The 22,602-nt window shown below is 46.3% G+C and overlaps 2 protein-coding genes and 1 non-coding gene across 3 annotated transcripts; 2 read left to right on the forward strand and 1 right to left on the reverse strand.

Annotated features, from left to right (window-relative positions):
- The first annotated feature begins 2,602 nt into the window (after positions 1-2,602).
- rps11 (ribosomal protein S11) lies at positions 2,603-7,953 on the forward strand. Its single transcript, XM_052043104.1, has 5 exons — positions 2,603-2,755; positions 3,267-3,398; positions 6,029-6,104; positions 6,868-6,997; positions 7,780-7,953. The coding sequence occupies exons 1-5, from the start codon at positions 2,741-2,743 to the stop codon at positions 7,901-7,903; spliced, it is 477 nt and encodes a 158-aa protein (XP_051899064.1). The 5' UTR covers positions 2,603-2,740; the 3' UTR covers positions 7,904-7,953.
- Positions 3,523-3,609, forward strand: LOC127585745 (small nucleolar RNA SNORD35). The gene has a single exon (XR_007958585.1). It is a non-coding gene; the product is annotated as a small nucleolar RNA SNORD35 (small nucleolar RNA).
- A 140-nt stretch (positions 7,954-8,093) lies between the features above and the next one.
- On the reverse strand, positions 8,094-14,667 carry LOC127585547 (trans-1,2-dihydrobenzene-1,2-diol dehydrogenase-like). Its single transcript, XM_052043103.1, has 7 exons — positions 14,500-14,667; positions 12,631-12,742; positions 11,462-11,625; positions 10,620-10,872; positions 10,305-10,429; positions 8,806-8,956; positions 8,094-8,430 (listed from the first exon to the last, which is right to left on the reverse strand). Exons 1-7 carry the CDS (start codon positions 14,587-14,589, stop codon positions 8,321-8,323), a joined length of 1,005 nt encoding a protein of 334 aa, XP_051899063.1. The 5' UTR covers positions 14,590-14,667; the 3' UTR covers positions 8,094-8,320.
- Positions 14,668-22,602: the final 7,935 nt, after the last annotated feature.

Raw genomic sequence — 22,602 nt, forward strand, 5'->3', positions numbered from 1 at the left:
TACAGGAGCTGCCAAGTGTCCACAGTTTATAGACTGCCCTGAGCTACCTCTTGCCTTCTCTAACTATAAGAACCAGGACTGGTTTGATTAGAATGATCAGGAGATTGAGGATCTGATTAAACTGGATTGCAAATTCTACCCTTTCTCAAGGGAAATGCAACAGGTTCACAGAGCTGAAGGCAGGGCTCCAGCAGAAAACCCAGAACCTAAAGAACTGATGGTGGATGGAGAGAGTGCAGGAGACACAGTAGCTCATCGACAGCCCTGACATACATGGGTTCTTCAGCACTGTAAAAGCCACCTACAGCCCCAACACCCAAGGCCCCTCTCCACCAAGAGCCAGGAACGGGGGTGAACTCGTAAGGAACAGCGAGGCAGTCAATGCCTGCTGGAAGGAACACTTAAAAAAAACCTCAACTTCCACTGTACTTGATGTGAGCAAACTTGCTTCCGTCCCACAGCAGCATATACAGGCCAAGGCCAACCTTGCCACCACTCTGACCTCCAAGAGTCAAGAAGACCTTATCCTAGCTCAAAAATAATGCCTTGAACAGAAGATATTTCCACTGAAATCCTTAAACTCTGCACCGGAGACCTTCAGTCACAAACCTAGAGGAGGATATTGCAGTGAACCTCTGATACTCTCACTGCGGCAACCAGTAATCTACTGGAGGAACTCAGCAGGTCGAGCAGCATCTGTGAGAGGAAAGGAATTGTCCCTTTTTTTTGGGGGGGAGGAGGCTCACCTCTATGCTTTGGGTAGGTCATGGGAGCATGGCTTTGTCAAAACAAACAGTTTGTTTCATCAGAGAGACAAGCAACACCCCCACTCCAAGCTCTTCTTGCACCTGATGGATTATATCATTGCTTGAGTGAGGGACTGCATAGGCCTGATGCAAGGTTTTGACCTGAAACATAGACAATTCCTTTCCTCCCACAGATGTGACTCAACCTGCTGTTTGGTTGTGAGGGGTCTTCCTGCTGTCTGCCACAAGGAAAGTCAAAGCCAGGGGGTCTCCCTCAGCTGCCTTCTCCCAGTGTCCAAAGAGCTGCTCCACAAACAACAATGTGGATTCCATCCATCCACAGGCACAATGGACACGAACTTAATCACTCAACATATGGAAAAAAAAGAAAAATAACAATTGTCACTATACATGGCTTTTTAGACCTAACCAAAGCCTTTGACTCCATTGAAGACAAAAAGACTGCAGGTGCTGGAATCTGGAACAAAATACAGAATGCTGGAAGAACTCATCTATAGGGGTAAAAGGTGTATGTCTATGTTTTGGGGTTAAGACCCTCCATCAGGACCTCTGTTAATCAGGAGGGTTTGTGGAACATCCTCATCAGATTCAGCTGCCCACAGAAATTCATCTTCATCTTATGCTTGTTCCATGACAGTATGCAAGTTCTGATTTTGGATCTACAACAGTACCAATCTCTGTGAAGACTGTTATCAAAAAAGCTGTGTCACTGCCCCACACTCTTCTCAATCTTCCTTGCTGCAACATTGCACCTTGCCTCCAACAACCTTCCAACAGAAGTGAAGCTAATCTTCAGATCTAATTTGAAGCTCTTCAATCTATTGTGACCACACTCCAGAATTAAATTTACCCAGACTTCAGTAGTTGGGCATGCAGGTGATCCTTGTGTTTGTGCAACTCAGAGGCAAGACTTCAAGCATATGAGAGGATGGGCTTTACATAAACGTTCTCATGACAAAGATTCTCTGTCAATGTTCTGCAGCATACTGCCCTCTGACAATAATGGTTCACAGCATGACTCTGGCAAATGTGGATCACCTCCCCTATCTCTGGAGCCACCTCCCAGCAACACACGTCACTTATAGAATTCATTATTGCCTTCAATGCACCAGCAGTGCCATTGGTCAATCGAGGAAAAGGCTATTTGAAGATCAAGACTTCATACCCGACTCAGTACTGAGATCTAGATCTTTAAATATCCTTTTCCTCAATCCATGCCCTTCTCTATGCCTCTGAGACCAGGACTACCTACACTAGCCATCTCAAGATATTGCAAAAATGCCAACACTGTCTGCAAAATCCTCCGCCAACATCCCCAGTATTCGTCAGGCAGACCACGTTGTTTGCAAATCCAACATGTCTCCCAAAACAGATGGCCCATTCATTTGAAAAAATTATCAGATGGACAGAGGAAAAGATTCAAGGATGTGCTCAAAGCCTCCTCGAAGAAATGCAATATCCCCATTTTTTTTCCAGGCAATCTCTCACGGTGGAGAAGGAGAATTCTGAGAACCTTGAATCCATGGATAGGGAGCAGACACAAGCCTGTGGAGCATAAGCTGTGGACCACCTCCTAAACCCCTCCCTCCAGCAGTGCAAGTGTCTGCAGCTCTCACACTAATCTCATTAGCCACCTCAGAACCCACAAATCTGCAATGGAAATAATGCTGAGGGAGCTGCCCGACGTGACCGACTGAGCACGGCCGGAAGCCGCTGACTGCCCACAGGACCTGTGCACAGGCCTGGCTCTGCAGCCTGTCTGTGAGCGGGCTCCCATTGGCTGGCTGCGGATTACCCGGCATGCCCCGGTGTAGGCAGTATGGCGGCGCCCGCTCTTACCTCACCCCCCTTGACGGATCCGTCCCAAGGGCTTCACTTCCGCCCAAACTATACATCATTTCCTGCCGTGCGCGGGTGCTTAGGCGACCCCGTGGCCGGCCCTCGCTCTTTTTCGTCAGCGTCCGGCGGTCGAGATGGCGGACAACCAGGTGCCGGAGGGAGAGAGGCGGGCGGGCGAGAGAGAGGCCGGGGCCGGGGCCGGGGCCGGGGGGGGGGGGGGGAGAGTGAGGCCGGGGCCGGGACCGGGGGGGGGGGGAGAGTGAGGCCGGGGCCGGGACCGGGGGGGGGGGGAGAGTGAGGCCGGGGCCGAGGCCGGGGCCGGGGCCGGGGCCGGGGGGGGGGGGGGGAGAGTGGGGCCGGGGCCGGGGCCGGGGCCGGGGCCGGGACCGGGGGGGGGGGGGGGGAGAGGGCGGGTCTGGGCCGGGGGAGAGGGAGAGGGGCCGTGAGGACAGGGCTGGGGGGAGAGACGGCGGGAGGGAGGTCCGGTCCGGGGGGTGGGCTGGGGAAGAGAGGTGGGGAGGGCCGGGGGAAGACGGCGAGGTCCGGGAGAGGGAGGAAGAGTGTGGGAGCGGGTGGGTGTAGGGCAGGGGGTGAGGTTGCGGGCTGAGGAGTGATCGGGGCCGGTTTCCAGGCCGCTGACCGCCTCGCCTCCCTCCACAGACCGAGCGCGCCTACCAGAAGCAGCCGACCGTCTTCCAGAACAAGAAGCGTGTGTTAGCGGCCGAGGGCGCCAAGGAGAAGCTGCCGCGCTACCACCGCAATGTGGGCCTGGGCTTCAAGACCCCGAGGGAGGTGAGCCCGGGGGTCGGGGAGAGGAGAAGTCCTGGTAGCGGCGTGTGAGGTTCCCGGGAGCCGGTCCAGGACCGGGGAGCGAGCCGCAATGTGCCTGCGAGGAGACCAGGGAGAGGTGCCGGGCTGCAAATGATGGTCATTCTCACGATGGTCTTCCGAATCTCTCCGAGATACTGAAGACACCGCCTAATGGCTTCACTGATGCGACTCCTGCACACTTACACACAAAAAAGGAGCAGCTCTCTGAGTCTGATCCATCCTTCAGAAAGTTGGTGTTTGATCTGATCTCGATTACTTATGCAAAGCCCATTGCTGGACGTTAGTGTCTAAAAACTGATAAAGACCTGATGATCTGCACCGAGATTGAGAGAGAGTGCATGCCCAATTTATTATAATTCATAATTCTGTAGATTCTAGAATGTCCTGCTGTTTCAGAGAGGAAGTTGAAATAAACATATGAATATCAGGACCTTCAAGCCTGTTCTGCCATTTAATACAATCAGAGCAGATCTGACTGTAACTTCAACACCTTTTGCCCCTCATTTAGCAAGAATCTGTCTATGCCTTAAAATATTTAAGGACTATGCCTCCACCATCGTTTGGGGAGTTCTAAAGAGACAGTACTCCAGATGTGACTTTGCCAATGTCCTGTAGAACTGAAGCATAACTTTCCTGCTTTTTTTGTTCAATTCCCCTCTCAGCAAACAATAATAATGTTAACTTTCCTAATTACTTACTGTATCTAGCCTTTTGCAAATCATGTGCAGCCACCTAGATTCCTCTGCAACTAGAAGTTAACCTCTCACCATATGCTCTTTACCTCGCTATTTTACCCATCTATATTCCTTTATAACCTCCTTGTGTCCTTACAACTTTCGTTCCTACCCATTTTTACATCATCAACAAATTTAGCAACCATTACCTTTGGTGATTTCACGCAAGTCAAGATGTATATAATGTATAAAGTTTAGGCTCAGCACTGATCCTGGAAAATTTACCACTCATTGCATCTGGCCAGCCACAAAACCCATTTATGCCTACTGTTTCCTGTTGGCCAGGTAATTAGCTATTCACACCAGTATGTTTCTTCCCATACCATCAACATTCATTTTGTGGCATGTGGCACCTTATCAAATGCCTTCTGAAGAAAGATAGAACCACCAACTACATTGCAACCAATTTATTACTAATAATGATTTATTTGTACTATCAATGTGTCTGTATTGTCACATGTGTTCAGATAAAAAGTCCTAAATTTTCATTTGCTACCATTTTCCCTAGTTTGACCCTATTTATGGATTTATTGTTACACCCTGTCCCATTCTGCCTATCAGGAGAACATAAAACATAGATGCAGTAGGAGGCCATTCAGCCCCTCATGCCTGATCCACCATTCAATAAGATTATGGTTGATCTTTTACCTAAATGCTCGTTTCCAGCACTAATCCTTTATTGATTCCCATATCTTGCAATAAAGGCCAACATACCTCTTGCCTGCCTTATTGCTACATCATGGTACGTTCTGGTTTTTCACCTAAGTTTTCTTTTCTTGCTGGCCCCAGCTTGTTTCTTTCCCAATGGAATAACTCCTTTTCCCCTGTACTGAATGCAGTGCCTCATGAATCAAAACCCCTTTCATCCACACTCCTCACATCAAAGCATTCAGCTTTCTCATCTGACTGCCAATTGGTGCATGCTTCAGGTAGTAATCCAAAGATTATTTTCATTGTGGCTCTTGTAATCTGTCAATGGAACCTCTTTGTTCCTATGAGAGCCATGACAGCTGGATTTATCATAGAACAGCTTGTGCTTCTGCTACTAGGAACTGACCTTAACACTGGCATGAGGTAGGTAACACGCTTTTAGGGACTCTCACTTGTAGCTGCAGAGAACAATATCTGTTACCCTGACTGCTGTTCCCGACCTCATGACCATCCTTTTCCCGACCTCTTGAATGGATACTGCTGTAGTTAGTCTATCCTCCCTACAATCTTTATTCACGTTTGTACAGACGTATGGACGGCCTGACTTGGTTATTTCTTGCTGTTCCTGATCACTGCCAAATTCATCTAATCTTGGATTGCTTCCTGGATCAAACTGTCCAGGTAACTCCTCCTCTGAATGTGGTTTCTGGGCATCTCACTGATCTCAACTCCCCGATTTTTGTCCACAACGGGTCACCTGTCTTGCCAGCTCTATTGAAGCTCTGTTCAATTATTCCCTTGATTTCTTGTTTTTAACTGTTTCAAAAATTAAATAGTCTATCTTTTTACCTCCTTGTACCTTCAATAAGCTTCACATAAACACCCTGACTTACACTAAGCACAAACCAAATTTGAAATATTTTCTGCCTGCCACCTACATAACAAGGAGCAAGAGTAGGCCTTTGTGCTCCTCATGCCTCTCTGTCATTTGGTGAGATGATGGCTGATCTTTTACTTCACTGCTATTTCCTGTACTAACTCCTTATCTTGATTCCTTAATATAAGCCACAAAATATTGGAGAAACAAATTAGCATCTGATTCCCTCTGACACCAAATTCCCAACTTTTGTGCTCCTTTGAAACTGCACTTGTTTGCTCCATGATTACATCAGCCAGTTATGTATTATGTGATACTTTGTCTCCTAGGCCATTGATGGAACCTACATTGACAAAAAATGTCCATTTACTGGGAATGTGTCAATTCGAGGACGCATCCTGACAGGTAGGGGTTAATCCTGTTCATTCTGTACTGAGAAAGAAGTGGGTATATGAAATGGCACCATACCTGCCCTGAAGTAGGGCAGTTGGAATGGGAGATGTATGTGGGAAGTCATTTGACACTGGCTGTAGACTGGTTCCAACTCTCAGCCCTTCAGTGTAGGACCTCAATTATTGTTTCTATCAGGTGAAGATCAGCAGTGCAGCTACTGTGCTTTAGTGCTGGTGTTAGAAGATGCTTGAAATGGTGGTCATTCAGATTGGTTGGAGTGTAACCAGTGCATTCCAGCAGACACTGGTTATTGCACTTGTGTGACCCAGACATTTGTTTTGGTGCTGGTCTGCTTTTGCTCCTTTATCATTTGGGATGCAAATAAAGTCAAGCATAAAAGTGTTACTGTCCTGGAGAGCTGGTATCGGTATGTATTTATATTTATTTATAATTCTGTTGTGGGAAATGTTTCCTGGATTATTTGGGTTTCAAAACTCTTGCTGGTAACTAGTCCCAAGTTTTGAATAATTGTTATAAGTGGTGGTTGGTGTCAGTGAAGGGATTGAGTGATAGCTTGGTGGGATTGGCTCTTTCTGTCATCAGGGGTTTGGGGAAGGGGAAAGAAGTCTGAGGCTGTGACCTGTTGGACATAGTTCTGGTCTTATGATTTTAGCCTGTATCCCATGTGTTGTTGCTTAAATACCTTTGGGCTCTGAGGTACATGGTGTGATGCTGTAAGGATGCTTTGCCTATTACCTCCTGCTTTCTTTGTCAGGTGTTGTAACTAAGATGAAGATGCAGCGGACCATTGTTATTCGCAGAGACTACCTTCACTACATCAGGAAATACAACCGCTTTGAGAAGCGACACAAGAACATGTCTGTGCACCTATCCCCTTGCTTCAGGTACCCACATAGTGTTTGGCCCATGTGTCTGGTTTGTACTGTGCACGGTAGTTGCCTCTGCTCCATTGGCATGCTTTGGAGGAGCGAGAACAGTCAGTGATACAGAAAGAATTTGGGCTGACATCAGTATCCAAGGAGGCATACTAGTATTAGCCCAAACATTGTGCTCTCCAACCCCTTTGCACCTTTTTTTAAGCTGCTCTTGCTTGTTGAGTTTGGATTCATTAGTCACATAACTAACCCTTGTGACAGTTCCATACATCGGGAGTGGCTGACAGAGGCAGAGAAATCCAATCCTGAGTGGAATCTGCTAATTCCACAAACCGTAGATGTATGTTGGAATCAGGTGGGTTTTTTTTGACTCTGACCACATCTTTGCAGTGCAATCACCCAAAGGGTCCATCGGCTCAAACTTAAAAGCTTGTTTTTATTTCTCTCTTTTAGCCCCCACACTCAATTTTGCACTAAGAGGCTATGTAGACTTGTAATGTGGGAGCTGGTGTAACCTGAAGTTGGCAACAGGTGGTGGTATAAATCCCAAGTTTGACAGCTCTTGGGGAAAATAGTGTCTGAAGAGCCCATGGATTGGGATGTGATTCCTAAAATGCTGTCTGGTCATCCTGCTGGCATGAGATTATGGTTAATCCAGTGGGCTGTTATATTTGCTTGCTCTTCTAAAGTGGAGTTTGCTTCATGGGTGGGTGCTTAATCCTGATACTGAGCTTTTGCATTATTGAACAAGGCAGAATGCTCTGCTCTAACTGCTTTATCACTTGTTCCAGGGATGTGCAGAATGGAGACAGTGTGACTGTTGGGGAGTGTCGCCCCCTCAGTAAGACTGTGCGTTTCAACGTCCTCAAAGTCACCAAGGCTGCAGGAGCCAAGAAACAGTTCCAGAAATTTTGAGAGCAGCTGTAATATGAATCATCCACAATAAAGTCTTTGTGGAAAAAGTGTCATATGGTGCCGGAATTTCACTGAACTACAGATTCTGCTATTGCTAGGGAAAGGTAGGGAACTGGCCCCAGATTTGCTGAGCTGTCTGTGGAACACAGGGTTGTTGATTAAATTGGCATGGTACACAGATGTTTGGTGCACAGTTTATTGTGATGAATTCAATCATCAGGTCATACTATCTTTCTAATCTGGTTACATATTTGAAGCAGAACTGCACCCTGGAGTGTTGCAACACTATTCTGAAGACTGCAATGAAAATCCATGTAAGGGACATGTGATTAGTTTAAGGGGTTTGTGTATGTGTACTGGATACAGTTTGACTCAAACATAGTATCTGCAATGGCATTGGTGTCAGGGTTTTTGCTTTCAAGCTGTATCCTGACTGTATTCTACCCCAACCTGCTGTCGAGCCTCGTCCAAAATGCTGATGATCAGCTCACTGTCAGCCAGCGTTAGCTGGGGACATTCCTTCAGTCCTGCAAGAAAAATAACAAAAGCAGTTGCTCTCAAAATAGCACAAGTGATTCCTTCTATGAGCCATGGGGAATGCTGACCCCTGCCAAAACCAGAAATGCAATCTGAATCTGGTGGTTCAGTGACAATGGACAATGTTTCCTCCGTGGTGTGGAGAGTCAGTAGACCAGTAGCATTGAAGCCTTGATACATATTATCTTACCTCTCTTTCCCCAACCGATTACCCTCAAACCACTGGCGGGCTGATGTGCTAACCAGTCAATAAATGCCCCCAATCATGGTTGAATATAAGTAGAGGGCTGAGTTTGTGTTGTTGGGTATCCTGGGTGGGATATTTTGTAGAACTGGCAAGTGGTATTTGGCAGGTGTTCATTTACCTTTCTGAAGACACTGCCGTACTTCCTCAGCCTCGTACCTTAGGCCAGTACTGTTGATGAAGTTGAGGGGCTGATGTGGAGTTGGCAGTGGGAATTCCTCTACATCTCCATTGACCACAAGGCTTGTAGGGCACCACATATAGCCTGGCACCTTGGACCAAATACACATGTCAGAGCAGAAGAGACAGCATTTCCATCGTTTTATGAAACATTGGTTAGGCCTCAGCTGGAATATTGTATTCTCTTAGAGAGGTACCTCTCACTTAGAGAGGCAGGGACTGATCAGGGATACTCAGTGCAGGTTTGTTGGTAGCAGATTCTGTCTGACTTGATGAGTTTTTTGAGGAGGCAACTAAATGTATTGATGTGGCTTATGTGAATTCAGTGAGGCCTTTGACAAGGACCATATTGGAAGGCTGATTCAAAAGATGGGAACCCAGGGGAATTCAAGACAAGTTGGCAAATCGGATCCAAAGCTGGTATGGTGATGGGGTGTTGAGGGTTGCTTTAGTGAATGGAAGCCTGTGACCTTGTTGGTGTATACATTAATAACTTGGATGTGAATGTAGGAGGTTTGCAGATGAAAATTGGTTATGTTGATAGGTTGGTAGTCAGGTTACAGAATAATAATCAGCTAGTAAGTTGGGCAGGGCAATGACGTGGAATTTAAACTTGATAAGTGTGAGGTGATGCCTTTCAGGAGGCGTAATAAGGATAAGATGTATACTGTGAATGGTAGGGCCTGAGGGAGCATTGAGGAACAAAGTCCAAAGATCCCTCTGGTAGGACATATAAGAAGGCATATGGAGTGCTTGCTTTCCATTACCTTGGGCACACAGGATAAGAGCAGAGAGGTCTTGGTACAACTTTATAAAACATTTGTTAGGCCCCAGCTGCAGTACTGTGTGCAGTTCTATAGGAAAGATGGGATTGCACTAGAGAGGATTCAAAGAAGATTCACCAGGATGTTGGTGGCAGAGGCAGGTACTCAAATAACATTTAAGCATCTGGACAAGCATTTCAATCACTAAGGCTTAGTAGGTTATGGACTAGCTACTGATAGATGTATGGGTAGATGCTTTGTAGTTGGCTTGTTTCTGTGTCGTTTGGCTGTTAGCACTGTCCTGACGATCCAACAGCTAGCTATACTTGGCTGGAGACTTAGTTTGGATGTGGTGTGAGGATATTATCTACCTCAGCTGTGATATCCCCTGTAGTCATGTGCCCTGCAATCTTCAATGAGGTACACGTGATCATAGAACTGAACCAAGTAATGCAGAAAAAGAATTAGATTGATAATTGTGGTATTTTTTGGGTCCAGCCCTCGTCAACAGCGGTCCTACAGAGTGAGCTTTGTGTCCCTAATTACCTTGGAGAAAAGAGCATAAAATCTCGACAGTTGCTGCTGTCAGGCTCTACAGTATTGGGTGAAAGCACCACAGATCTATTATCAAAAACAAGGAATGGCATGATACGCAGGGTAAGGGGCAAAGAGTTACCGTGATCGTGCCTCTGGTACCACTGATGATTGCCTGGTTAGGAAGCTGTGTCGCCATAGTTACAGTTACCATAGCCATGCGTTTCCTGGAGTACTTTAGTATGATAGTCACTGTTTCATCAACACCTGCAGTGATAAGAGAGGAAAGGTGGCATCAGGAAACCTGCCCTCAGTAAACAGTTGAATTTGGGATAGTTTCACTGTGGAGAGCAAGGAATGGTATGAGGGATTCTGTGTCAAGGATAGAGGACAGGAGGGATTTGTAAGTTTTCTGGGTTTTAACTGCTTCCAGTAGAGTGGTTCATGCCACACTTGCCTTTCTCTGTGAGGAATCCTGTGGCATGAATAGAATCTGGCTTCTCACCATTGAACACCATGCAGACAAACTGTAGACAGTAGCAGCCAATATCCAAGAGTACTCCTCCACCTAACTCCTTCTCCACCAGCCGTGGTGTCCCCAGCATCCATGTGCCAAACTCGGCTCTCACCATTTTAATCTCCCCCACGTTATTCTGAGACAGTAGACATCGAATCCTATTGGAGACTGGGAAAAACCTTGTCCAAAGACCCTGTGAACACAATAGACAAAAGTCAAAAGGACCTGGGTCCACAAATGTATTGCATTTTTTTTTAAAACTGGAAGGCTGTGACCTTGTTTTAATAAGTAGTTTGCTTAAAATTTGCAATCCACAGGCATGTGTGGTTCCAAATCCCAAAGCTATAGTCTTGGATGCCTTGAGCAGACATTCCTCTTGGATCTCAAGACTCCTTTTTGGAGTTTACAGCATCCTGTGATCTTGTGTACAAAGCAGATGCATATTAATATTTGCAACTTGGGATGATGAAAGGACTGTTGCAAATACAGATCTTGGTATAGTTTTACTCAAGGAACAGTAGAGGGAGCTTTAATGTGTAACCCTTGTTGTATTTATCTTTTGACAGTGTGGAGGGAGCTATATGATTTATCTAACCTTCCTGTTCCAAAAATGGGAGAATTTGATGGGACAGTGTAGAGGGAGCATTTCTCTTTTTCTCAGCTATGCTTTGCAAGTAGGTGCCTGACACTCTGTATCTGAAACGGGAAATGATTTAATTTCCAGCTCCCACCTGATCTGCTCACTTTAGTTGTAGCTGTTTTGGTATTGCAGGTACACTCACCTCCATGAGGAAGCGGTTGTAGTCCCGGGCTGTACACATCATCTTACGGACCTCCCTCACATTCATGCCCATGGGCTTCTCACAGAGGACATTCTTGCCTGCCTCCAACATCAGCAGAGCCACCTTCAGGTGCTGGGTGTTAATGGTCCCCACATAGACAATGTCTGTTAATTAAGGAATTCGCTGTTACTTTGTGAAAATTATTTCCTTTCTTGCTGACCCACAGGTTAAAGTCACTATAACTCAGCAGGAACATTAATACAGGAGGTCCCTGTGCCTTCAATTTCTAACCTTGGGGCTTTCTGCAAATTACCAACCAGTCACCTGAAGAAACTTATTTACACACCTGTGGCAGAGCCAAAATAAATCCAGACTGAGAATAAAGTGGCATTTCATATATTCACTCCCTCAAGTTCTCGAGGACAAATTGGTTTAAAAAAAAATTTGCAGCCTTTATTGTTGATGCTTAAAATGTTACATGAATAACTACTTGGATAACAAGACCTGCTTGTGCAGTTCAGAGACTGGTTACTCTAGTGAAGATGCTACATTTATTTGTCTGCGTGGGTGCAGCTTCACATGTACATCGAAACACAGTGAAATGCATCTTCTGTGTAGAGTGTTCAGGGGACAGCCTGCAAGTGTCACCACGCTTCCGGTGCCAACATAGCATGCCCACAACTTCCTAACCTGTACGTCTTTGGAATGTGGGAGGAAACCAGAGCACCCGGAGGAAACCCACGCAGTCACAGGGAGAACGTACAAGCTCCTTACAGACAGCGGACGGAATTGAACCTGGGTCACTGGCGCTGTAAGAGTTACACTAACTGCTACACTAATGAACATTTCCTTCCTCCACCACCAGCATACCATGGCTGCAATACGTGCTATCTCAAAAATCTACTGTAGTTTCCAGCCAACGCTTCTTCAACAGTACCTCTAGAACCCATGCCCTCTATGACCTATCAGGATAAGGCGGTAGTCATACATCACTCCAACGTGCATAGGTCACAGTTCAGGAACTCCCTACCTCATCAATTTCTCCAGTACATTTAGGGATGGACAGTAAATGCTGGCCTACTAAGTGATGCCCCTTATCTCTTGAATGAAAAAAATTCCCCAGACACTATAAGGCACGTTGTGATAGCCGAGGTCCCAGGTCTCCTTACCCACGTTGGGGTCGTTCGCCAGCTCCACGTAAGACCCATAGGATTTAGGAATGTGGTGTCGCTCTGCAAAGTCGCGAGCTCGCGAGGAGTCACGGGAGGCCACAGCAACTGCCTGAGGAGAGAACAATTCATTGCAGCAATCCTGCTCGGGTTCCTCCCCTTCAATGGGGAGCCCCTACTGCTGATGCCTGTCCTCACCTGGAGATTGGGCCCTTGGTTCTAAGAATCCACCCTGTAAACTCCTCTCAGAATGTTGCACATTTCAAAGCCTTCACCTCACACCCTGCTACATTCTGGAGAATACAGACCTACTCCACCTCAGGTGACAATGTCCTTACCCTAGTGAATCTACACTGCACTCCAAGGGAAGCATTTCCTTTGGCACAAAGATCAAACTGCACCTGGTGCTCCGGTGTGGTCTCCGCAATCACATCGCCATGTGTTTATTGGGGAATCTAGATGAAAAACACGATGATGCTGGAGGAACTCAGCAGGCCAGGCAGCATCCATGGAGAAAAGCAGGTGGTCAACGTTTCGAGTCAGGACCCTTCTTCAGGACTGAAGATAGGAAAAGGGGAAGCCCAATATATAGGAGGGAAAAGCAGAGCAGTGATAGGTGGACAAAAGAGGGGAGGTGGGGTGGTCACAGGGAGGTGATAGGTAGATGCAGGTAAGAGATAGTGATAGGCAGGTGCGGGGGAGGAGGGGAGAGCAGATCCACCAGGGGGTGGGTCAAAGGTAAGGAGGAAAAGGGTAGATAAAAGACAGGCAAGAAGGGACAGAAAAAAAGGGAAGAAAAGGAGGCATGGGGGGGTTGGGGGGAGGTGGAATTACCTAAAGTGGGAGAATTCAATGTTCATGCCTTTAGGCTGCAAGGTTCCAAGATGGAAAATGACGTGCTGTTCCTCCAGTTTTGTCCTGGCAGTGGAGGAGGCGGAGGACTGACATATCAGTGATAGTGTGGGAGGGGGAGTTGAAGTGACCGGCAACGGGGAGATGGTGTGATGAAATGTGAGGACAAGGGGGACCCTATTCCTGTTGGGTCTGGGAGAGGTGGGGGTGAGAGCACAAGTGCGGGAAATGGCAGAGGTGCGGGTGTGAACTCTCTCGACCACAGTTGGGGGAAGAAACAGTAAAGAAGTTGGACATCTCGGATGTTCTGGAGTGAAAAGCCTCATCATGGGAGCAGATGCGGCGAAGGCGGAGAAATTGAGAAAAAGGGATCGCATCCTTGCAAGAAACAGGGTGGGAGGAGCTGTAAACGAGGTAGCTGTGGGCATCAGTGGGTTTTACGAAGATGTCGGTGGATAAAAGGAATCTCCTGAGATGGAGACGGAAAGATCGAAAAAAGAGGGAGGATTCAGAGATAGTCCAAGTGAACTGGAGAGCAGGATGAAAATTACTGGCGAAATTTATGAAACTCGAGTTCCGCACTGGTGCAAGAGAGGCACCGATGCAGTTTCGATATAGCGAAGAAAGGGTTGAGGAATGGGGCTCCAGCCTTTATGGGCAATCGCCGGGCTATGGAAACATTAATAGCGACCTAAGTATTCACCTCCCCAGCCTCCCGATAATTACCGATAAATAGCCGGTTCACAGCGCAACAAACCGACCGTCAAACAGTACCAGCTAAGTTTTCTCCCCCCTTCCACCTCCAATCCCTGACTCACTTTCTGCTCTCCGATTCTCTCTCCCCCCCCCCCCCCCTTCCCTTCCACCCCACACGCCTCTCACGCCGTCCCTTCCATCTCCTTAAGACTTTCTTTCCTGTTCTCTCCGGTGTCTTCTATCTTCACCTCTTTTCCTCTCTTTCCCAACGTTGACCCTTCCCGTCTCTCTTCTTACTCCCCCCTCTCTCCCTCTCTCTACCTGGTGGTCGGTGGCCGGGAGGGTCTTTAGAGCCACCATGAAATCGTGAGAGATTTTGCCGGCGCTGCAGATTCCCCAGCGAGTGGCCATGGGCGATGTGCGGAGATGAATGCAATCTCACAGCGCGGGTGCGGCGTTTTATAGAGGCGGGGGGTCCGACTGTGCCGTTAGCACAGATAGCTAACATTGGTGCGTTGCAGACGTCAATTAATGTGTGATCCGCTTTAGACCCTGGGATTAGATTCTGCCGACACATCAACTACTCAAAGCCACAGCTCCTGACCGGGGACTGAAGGAACATCCGGATCACACCGAATCCCGGATCGCAACAAATCTTGGGGGTCACTAACACCCGGATTACACCTAGTGAGGTCCGCTCGCCACAACTTTCAGGATCCTTGGCTTTTCCGCGTCCTCGATGTTTTTTCAATGGTCAGATGTCAGTTGGTTCCCTGTAATTTATAGCGTGTTCCATCATGGGAACAAACCATCTCCCCCTCCTGGCTCCATCTGCCCATCACTCCACCCCCCCCCCCCCCAATCTGGCTCCACCTATCACCTACCAGTCCCTGCCTCACCCCTCCCTCTCACCTCTTTATCCTGGCTAGCTTCCCTCTACACCCTCAGTGATGATGCAGGGTCACAACCTGAAACGTCCACCATCCCTCTGCCTCCACAGATACCACCTGACCCATTGAGTTCCTCCAGCTGTTTGTTTTTTGCCCCAGATTCCAGCATCTGCAGTCTCTTGTGTCTCCATTTGGTCAATCACTGTGTTGTGATCCAAGTGATTTGTCCCGTCTTATCACCCATTGTCCACATCCTTTGACACCCCGCCCAGTCTGATGGCTCACTCCCCATACACTTTCCTGTACTATTCAATCTATTTTTTTGTTCGTTATTCCATTGGGTCATTGGGAAATTCAGCATTTTTTGCTCTTTCCAATTTCCTTTGAGAAGGTGATGGGGGAACTTGTCCACTTCAGTCTTTCTGGTGAGGATACTCTCAGGGTATTGATTTTGGGATGATGCTGTTGAACATCAGGGTTAGCTGGGTGACCCTCCCCTGATGGATGTGATCATTTCTTGCCACTTGTATGGTATGACCGTTACTTGCCATTTACCATCGTGTGTCACAATATTACTTACCTCTTGCTGCCTGCACGTGTAAACAATGAGGTTGTGAATGGAAATGGAGTTGACTGCTGACTTCTTACCTTACAATAGAAGGAGTTCTATCGATAAAGCAGCTGAAGATAGTTGGGCCTCGGACTCTGCTCTGAGGCTGAGATTATTAACCTTTAATTACCATATTTCTTTCCGTGGGGCATGACTCCAGGCAGTGGAGTGCTTCCCTCTTGATGCCCATTGGCTTAAGTTTAATCAGGGTTGCTTGATGCCACGTGCCATCAATTGTTGTCTTGATGTTAGGGACAGTCACTCTCACATCACCTGTGGAATTTAGATCTTTGTCCATGTTTGAATCAAGGTCTGAAGCAAAGCAGTGCTGGCAAAACCCAAAGTGACCATCAGTAGGCACAGTTATTCTGCTCCTCGATGACATTGTCAATAACACCTTTGCTGATGATTGAGGTCGAATGATTGGCAGGTAATTTGCTGCATCGTGTTAGTTCTGTATTCTGTGGACACTACATACTTGGCCAATTTTCCGTATAATTGGGGTGAACGTAATATGATAACGGTATTGAGCATCCAGACACAGCTCATTCTCAAGTTGATGTCTTTAGCCCTACAGCATAGATGTTGTTTGATCCCGTAGCCTTTACTGTATCCACTGCTGTCAGACGTTTCCTGATATCACTTGAAGTGAATTGAATTGGCCAATGGTGGGAACTGCAGGTGGAATCCAAAATGGATTATTCACAGCACCCTGGCTGAAAATGGCTGCAAATGTTTCAGCCTTGATTTACGGAATTGTGTACTATGTCCACAATTATTGAGGTTGGGGATGTTCTTGGAACCCCCTCCACTCGGTTATTTCATTGTTCTCTAGTATTCATAATTAAATGAGGCAAGACCTCAGAGTTTCTGGACCTGTTGCATGCTGTTTTTCTGTTTAGCATTCATGTTGTCCTACAATGCAGCTATGTCAGGCTGCCACTTCAGTTGTTTGTGTACTGCTGTTCTATGGAATGCTGTTCTAGCATCCAGAAACTGAACTGGAGTAGCCATATTCCCAGCAGGTCAGAGGCTGGGAATCTTGTGGCAAATAACTCACCTCCTAACTCCCCAAAGCCTGTTCACCATCTACAAGGCTCAAGGAGTGTGATGGAACACTATCCACTTGCCTGGATGAGTGAAGCCTCAACTACACTCAAGAAGCTTCACACTGAACAGGACATAGCAGCCTGCTTGATGGGCACCCATTCACAACTATTCACTCACTCCCTCACTAACACATAGTGGTGGGAGTTTGTACCATCTACAGGATAGACTGCAGCATCTCACCAAGGCACCTTCCAAATCCACAACCTCTACGGAAGAAACGACAAGGGCAGCAAAATCACGGGGAACACCACCACCTGGAAGAGCCACAAACCACCCTGACTTGTAAATATATCACCGCTCCTTCACCGTCGCTGGGTCAAAATCCTGGAACTCCATCCCTAACAGCATTGTGGTTATACCCACACCTCAAGGACAGCAGTGGTTCAAGAAGGCAGCTCACCACCACCTTCTCAAGGGCAACTAGGGACGGGCAATTAAATGCTGGCTCAGCCTGCGAAGCCCATGTCCCTTGAATGAATTTTAAAAAGGTTATCAAACAGGTTGGATCCTGCAGTTTAATTGGAATGTTAACAATTTTTTAAAATTATTTTTCATGTGATTATCTATTATTATCTATTGCTACCTGCCCTTGAGAAGGTGGTGATGAACCACAGCAGTCCTGGTGAACATGCCCCCACAGTACTACGCGGGGAGCAAGTTTCAGGATTTAGACTCAGCGATAATGGTGGTGGAGGGAATGAATGTTTAGGTATCAGTCAAAGGAGTTGCTCTGTCCCAGATGCTATCAACCTTGCATGTTGGTGAAACTGGAATTATCCGGGTAAATGGAAAGGTTTCCATTGCACTTTGGACTTGTTACTTGTATTTGGTGGAAAGGCTTTGGCTGTCAGTCACTGCAGGATACCCAGCTTCTGACCTGCTGCAGTACTTATGTGGCCGGTCCAGTTGAGCATCTCGTCAATGATGAATCCTAGGAAGCTGATGGTGGCTGACTCCAGGATGGTCACGCAACTGAATGCCAAGGGTTGATGGTGAGACTCTCATTTGTTGGATTGTGCAAGTCATGAGGTTACAGATTGTGGTGGTGTATGGGTATACTGCTGCTGATGGTCCACAGTTCCTTGTGAACACCCAGTTCTGAGCTGCCAGGTCAGTGCCGAGTCTATCTCATTTAGCATGATAGTGGTGCCTCGCAACACAGTGTCCTCACTTTAATGTGAGACGAGGATTGTCTGTCCTACCATTACCATCATGGACAGACGCACCTGTGACATGTGGATTTATCTTTTGTATTAGTTCATTCAGCATAGACTCGATAGGCTGAATGGCCTCCTTCTACATAGGAAATGTGAAAACAATTTAATCAACCAAGGGATGATCAGCAGGTTTCTGTACCTGTGCTTGACCTGGTGCCTCAGTGTTGAGGACTCACTCCCTCAGACCGTACACCACTGCGTGCCACCTCTGGTGGCTCTGTCCTTCCAGTAGGACAGTACCTACCTAGGGATTATGATGAAGATGTCAGACACATTGCTTTCTAAAATAATTCTATGAGTGTGAAAGACTAATAATTGTGTGACACAGCTCCCCAGGTTTTGATGAGTTCCCAGTTGTTCCTGAAGTGAAAGGTTGATTTTGCCATGTCTGAATCCAGTCTCAGGGCCAATGCTGAGTAGTCTATCTGTTTCAACACAGTGATAATCATACATTTGAATGGCTTGCTAGATCTTTTCAAATGCACCACTGTGGGTCTAAGTCACATATAGACCAGACACCGGTTAAGGAGCCAGATTTCCCTCATTTTTATGACAAGACAGTAGTTTCACAGTCACATTACTTAGAATAGTGTTTTTTTTTTCATTCTAGATTAATTAATCTAATTTTAAACTTGTCAGATGTCATGATAGGATTTTGCAGCATCTGAAGTATAAGACATAGGAGCAGAATTAGGCCATTCGGCCCACCGAGTCTGCTCCACCATTCAATCATGGCTGATTTCTTTTCCAACCCCATTCCCCCACCTTCTCCCCGTAACCCTTAACCCCCTTACCAATCAAGAACCTATTAATCTCTGCCTTAAATACACCCAATCACTTGTGGCAATGAATTCCACGGATTCACCGCCCTCTGGCTGAAGAAATTCCTCCTCATCTCAGTTTTCAAGGGATGTCTCTTTATTCTGAGGCTGTGCCCTCGGATCCTAGACTCTCCTACTGATGGAAACGTTCTCTCTACATCCACTCTATCCAGGCCTTTCAGTATCTGGTAGGTTTCAATGAGATCCCCCCTCATCCTTCTGAACTCCCAGACCCAGAGGCATCAAACGCTCCTCATATGTTAAGCCTTTGATTCCTGGGATCATTCTTGTGAACCTCCTTTGGACCCGCTCCAGGGCCAGCACATCCTTCCTTCGATACCAGGCCCAAAACTGCTCACAATACTCCAAATGTGGTTTGACCAATGCCTTATAAAGCCTCAGCATTACATCCTTGTTTTTATATTCTAGTCCTCTCGAAATGAATGCTAACATTGCATTTGCCTTCTTTACTGTTGACTCAACCTACAAATTAACCTTAAGAGAATCCTGAACTAGGTCTCCCAAGTCCCTTTGCACCTCTGATTTCTAAATTCTCTCCCCCTTTAAAAAAATAGTCCACACCTTTATTCTTCCTGCCAAAATGCATAACCCCACACTTCCCTACACTGTATTCCATCCACCACTCTCCCAACCTGTCCAATCCTTCTGCAGACTTCCTGCCTCCGTCACTTTACTTGTCCCTCCACCAACCTTGGCCACAATGCCATCAGTTCCTTCCTCCAGATCATTTACGTATAAAGTGGAAAGTTCTGGTCCCAACACTGACCCCTGTAGAACTCCACCAGTCACCGGCAGCCATCCTGGAAAAGACCCCTTTATCCCCACTCTCCAACTTCTGCCAGTCAGCGGATCTTATATCCATGCTAGTACTTTGCCTCTAACACCATGGGGTCTTGTTTAGCAGCCTCGTGTGTGGCACCTTGTCAAAGGCCTTCTGAAAATCCAAGTAAACAACATCCACTCACTCTCCATTGTCTAACCTCAAAGAATTTTAACAGATTTGTCAGACAAGGTCTCCCCTTAACAAAACAGTGCTGACTTCGCCTTATTCTATCATATATTTCCAGGTACTCTGAAATTTCATCCTTAATAATGGACTCTAAAATCCTACCAATCACTGAGGTCAGGCTAACGGCCGATAATTCCCTGTCTTTTGCCTCCCTCCCTTCTTAAACAGAGGCGTCACCTTTGTAATTTTCCAGTTCTCTGGAACCCTCCCTGGCTCCAGTGATTCTTGAAAGATCACTACCTATGTCTCTGCAATCTCTTCAGCTACCTCTTTCAGAACTCTGTAGTCCATCTGCTCCAGGTGATTTATCTACCTTCAGACCTTTCAGCTTCCCCAGCATCTTCTCCTGATTTTTGAAATACCAGCAGCTTAACCAATATACCACCATCCCCATCTCATTTTCCCTGACAAATCTCCCCACACTCTATAATATCCTGACAAGTATATTCCCAATTTTCCTATTGTTCCCCACAACTTTTAGTATCCCACGAAGTCTAACCTTACTCTCCCCTTCAATATCCTCTCTTCTTCAATATCCTATTTTGCAGAACCCCATTCACTCCTTACTCCTGATCCTCCTATTCCACATGGTCTAACCCTCACTCCCTTATCCTTTAATAGGCTAAACAGACAATCCCCACACTCCCTACACCCATTAATATGCCACTACTCAATCCTCACTCTCCCTGTTCTTTGATATCCAAGCCCTGCCCCATCATGTACATGTTCATGATTCCATTCACAATTTGCTTCAATGCCCATTCCTAGGACTTGCCCCTTTTAGAAAGAATTCTTCCATTCAATGAGCATCCTCAGGGAATACAATGCATAGTTTTAAGAATGGTTCCCTGTTTCAGTTCCTTTCAAAACTTGAAAATCCTCTGGAGTGTCTCAGAGCCTCTCCTGTAAACTAACTCACCGGTTTTGACCTGATGTAAGTGTCTGGTCACAGGGAAGATGAATAATCTTGTTTTATTCCATGGTTTCCAACCCAACTGACTCCTGGACCCTGAGGCACATTCCACAGATTCTTCACCTTAATAGATAATGATCATTAGCCTCTTCTAATATTCAATCACAGTATCTGTACTGCTCTCATTTAATCAAGTTAATTCATGCACCTTTAACTACTCCTACAGAGTCTGTTGCACAAATCTGTTAATTTGTGGGGGAAAAAATTCATGATCTTGTGATTTTGTGTGAAGTTCACAAGGATGCTGTTGGTGTCTGCTGATTTTATCCAGTTTACATATGGGGATCGTATATGGACAGCTCAGGCCACAAGCTTGAGCCTGTGGAGGTGAAGTTAACACCAGATCAGGCATCAGAGAGATTTTGGAATTGATTCATGGTATCACAGACTAGGATTGGCTTGGCACACACTGTATATTGGAAAACCCATGGAGGAAGCTGTTTGCATTAATCATTCTTTGTGGAGTTAATGGCTCCCTTTGTCTGAAAGGTAGTTTTAGGAAATGTGCAATGGTTAATTCACAATGATTCTGAAGTTAGAAGACTCCTGTGTAGGTCTTCTATTGAGACCATGGCTGCCTGTTGGTGGTGGAGTAGAACCTCATGTTGGGTTGGAGTGTTACATGATTCGTGTTCGTAAACTTCTGGATTAGTGCTTAAGTCCACTTCTTTGAGCACTGCAATATCTTTCGCACTTAAGTGTACATTTTTCATATTTAACACTAGATAGAACATAGAACACAGAACTGTACAGCACAGAAACAGGCCCTTCAGCCCACAATGACTGCGCTGACATTTATGCCAATCCAAACTATCCCCCTCTGCCTGCACATGGTCTCTATCCCTCCGTTCTCTGCCTGTTCATGTGTCTGTCTAAATGCCTCTTAAACGTTGCTATCGTATCTGCTTCCACCACCTCCCCTGGCAGTGTGTTCCGGGCACCTACCACTATCTGTGTAAAAAAACTTGCTTTGTAAATCTCCTTTAAACTTCCCCTCTCTCATCTTAAAGCAATGCCCTCTAGTATTTGACATTTCCACCCTAGGAAAAAGACCCTGAGTATCTACACCTCTCATAATTTTATATACTTCTACCAGATCGGTCCTCAGCCTCCAATGCTCCAGAGAAAACAATCCAAAAATGTCCAACTTCTCCTAATAGCTAATACACTCTAATCCAGGCCACATCTTGGTTTTCTGCACCCTTTCCAAAGCACCCACATCCTTCCTATAGTGTGGCGACCAAACTGCACATAATGTGCCAGATGTGTCCTAACTAAAGTTTTATATAGCAGCAACACGACTTCCCAACTTTTATACTCAGTGTTTGGTTTGCAGTTACAGTTGAGGCCCAATCAACAAGTTGCGGAATGATACATCACAAGAGACCATTCAGACCATTGTACCTGTCCCTTCACCCTCCCCTTTCACCACGCCTCACAAATTTTTCCACTTCAAGTATTTACCGAACTCCTGGGCTAGAAGTTCACAGGCACTTTCCAGCAAAGGTTATCGAACAGCACTGAAGGGTATGGGGCAAGGTTTGTTGCTGATGTCTGGCTACACCATTCCCCACACTCCTGCTAAACACCATCAATGAAGTATTTAATTAGCAGTAACTCACTGCCGTTGTTGGCTTCTTTCTCTGTACAGAGGTGGTGCCCTCTGATCCTTGCTCATGGGAACAACTTCCTTCTATCTAACCTGTCCAAATTGGTCATGACCCTGTACACCTCTATCAAATCTTCTCTTAATTTATTTTTGGCCTCAAGACA

Source organism: Pristis pectinata, chromosome 33 (assembly GCF_009764475.1).
Source record: "Pristis pectinata isolate sPriPec2 chromosome 33, sPriPec2.1.pri, whole genome shotgun sequence".
In the NCBI taxonomy this organism is placed as follows: domain Eukaryota; kingdom Metazoa; phylum Chordata; class Chondrichthyes; order Rhinopristiformes; family Pristidae; genus Pristis; species Pristis pectinata.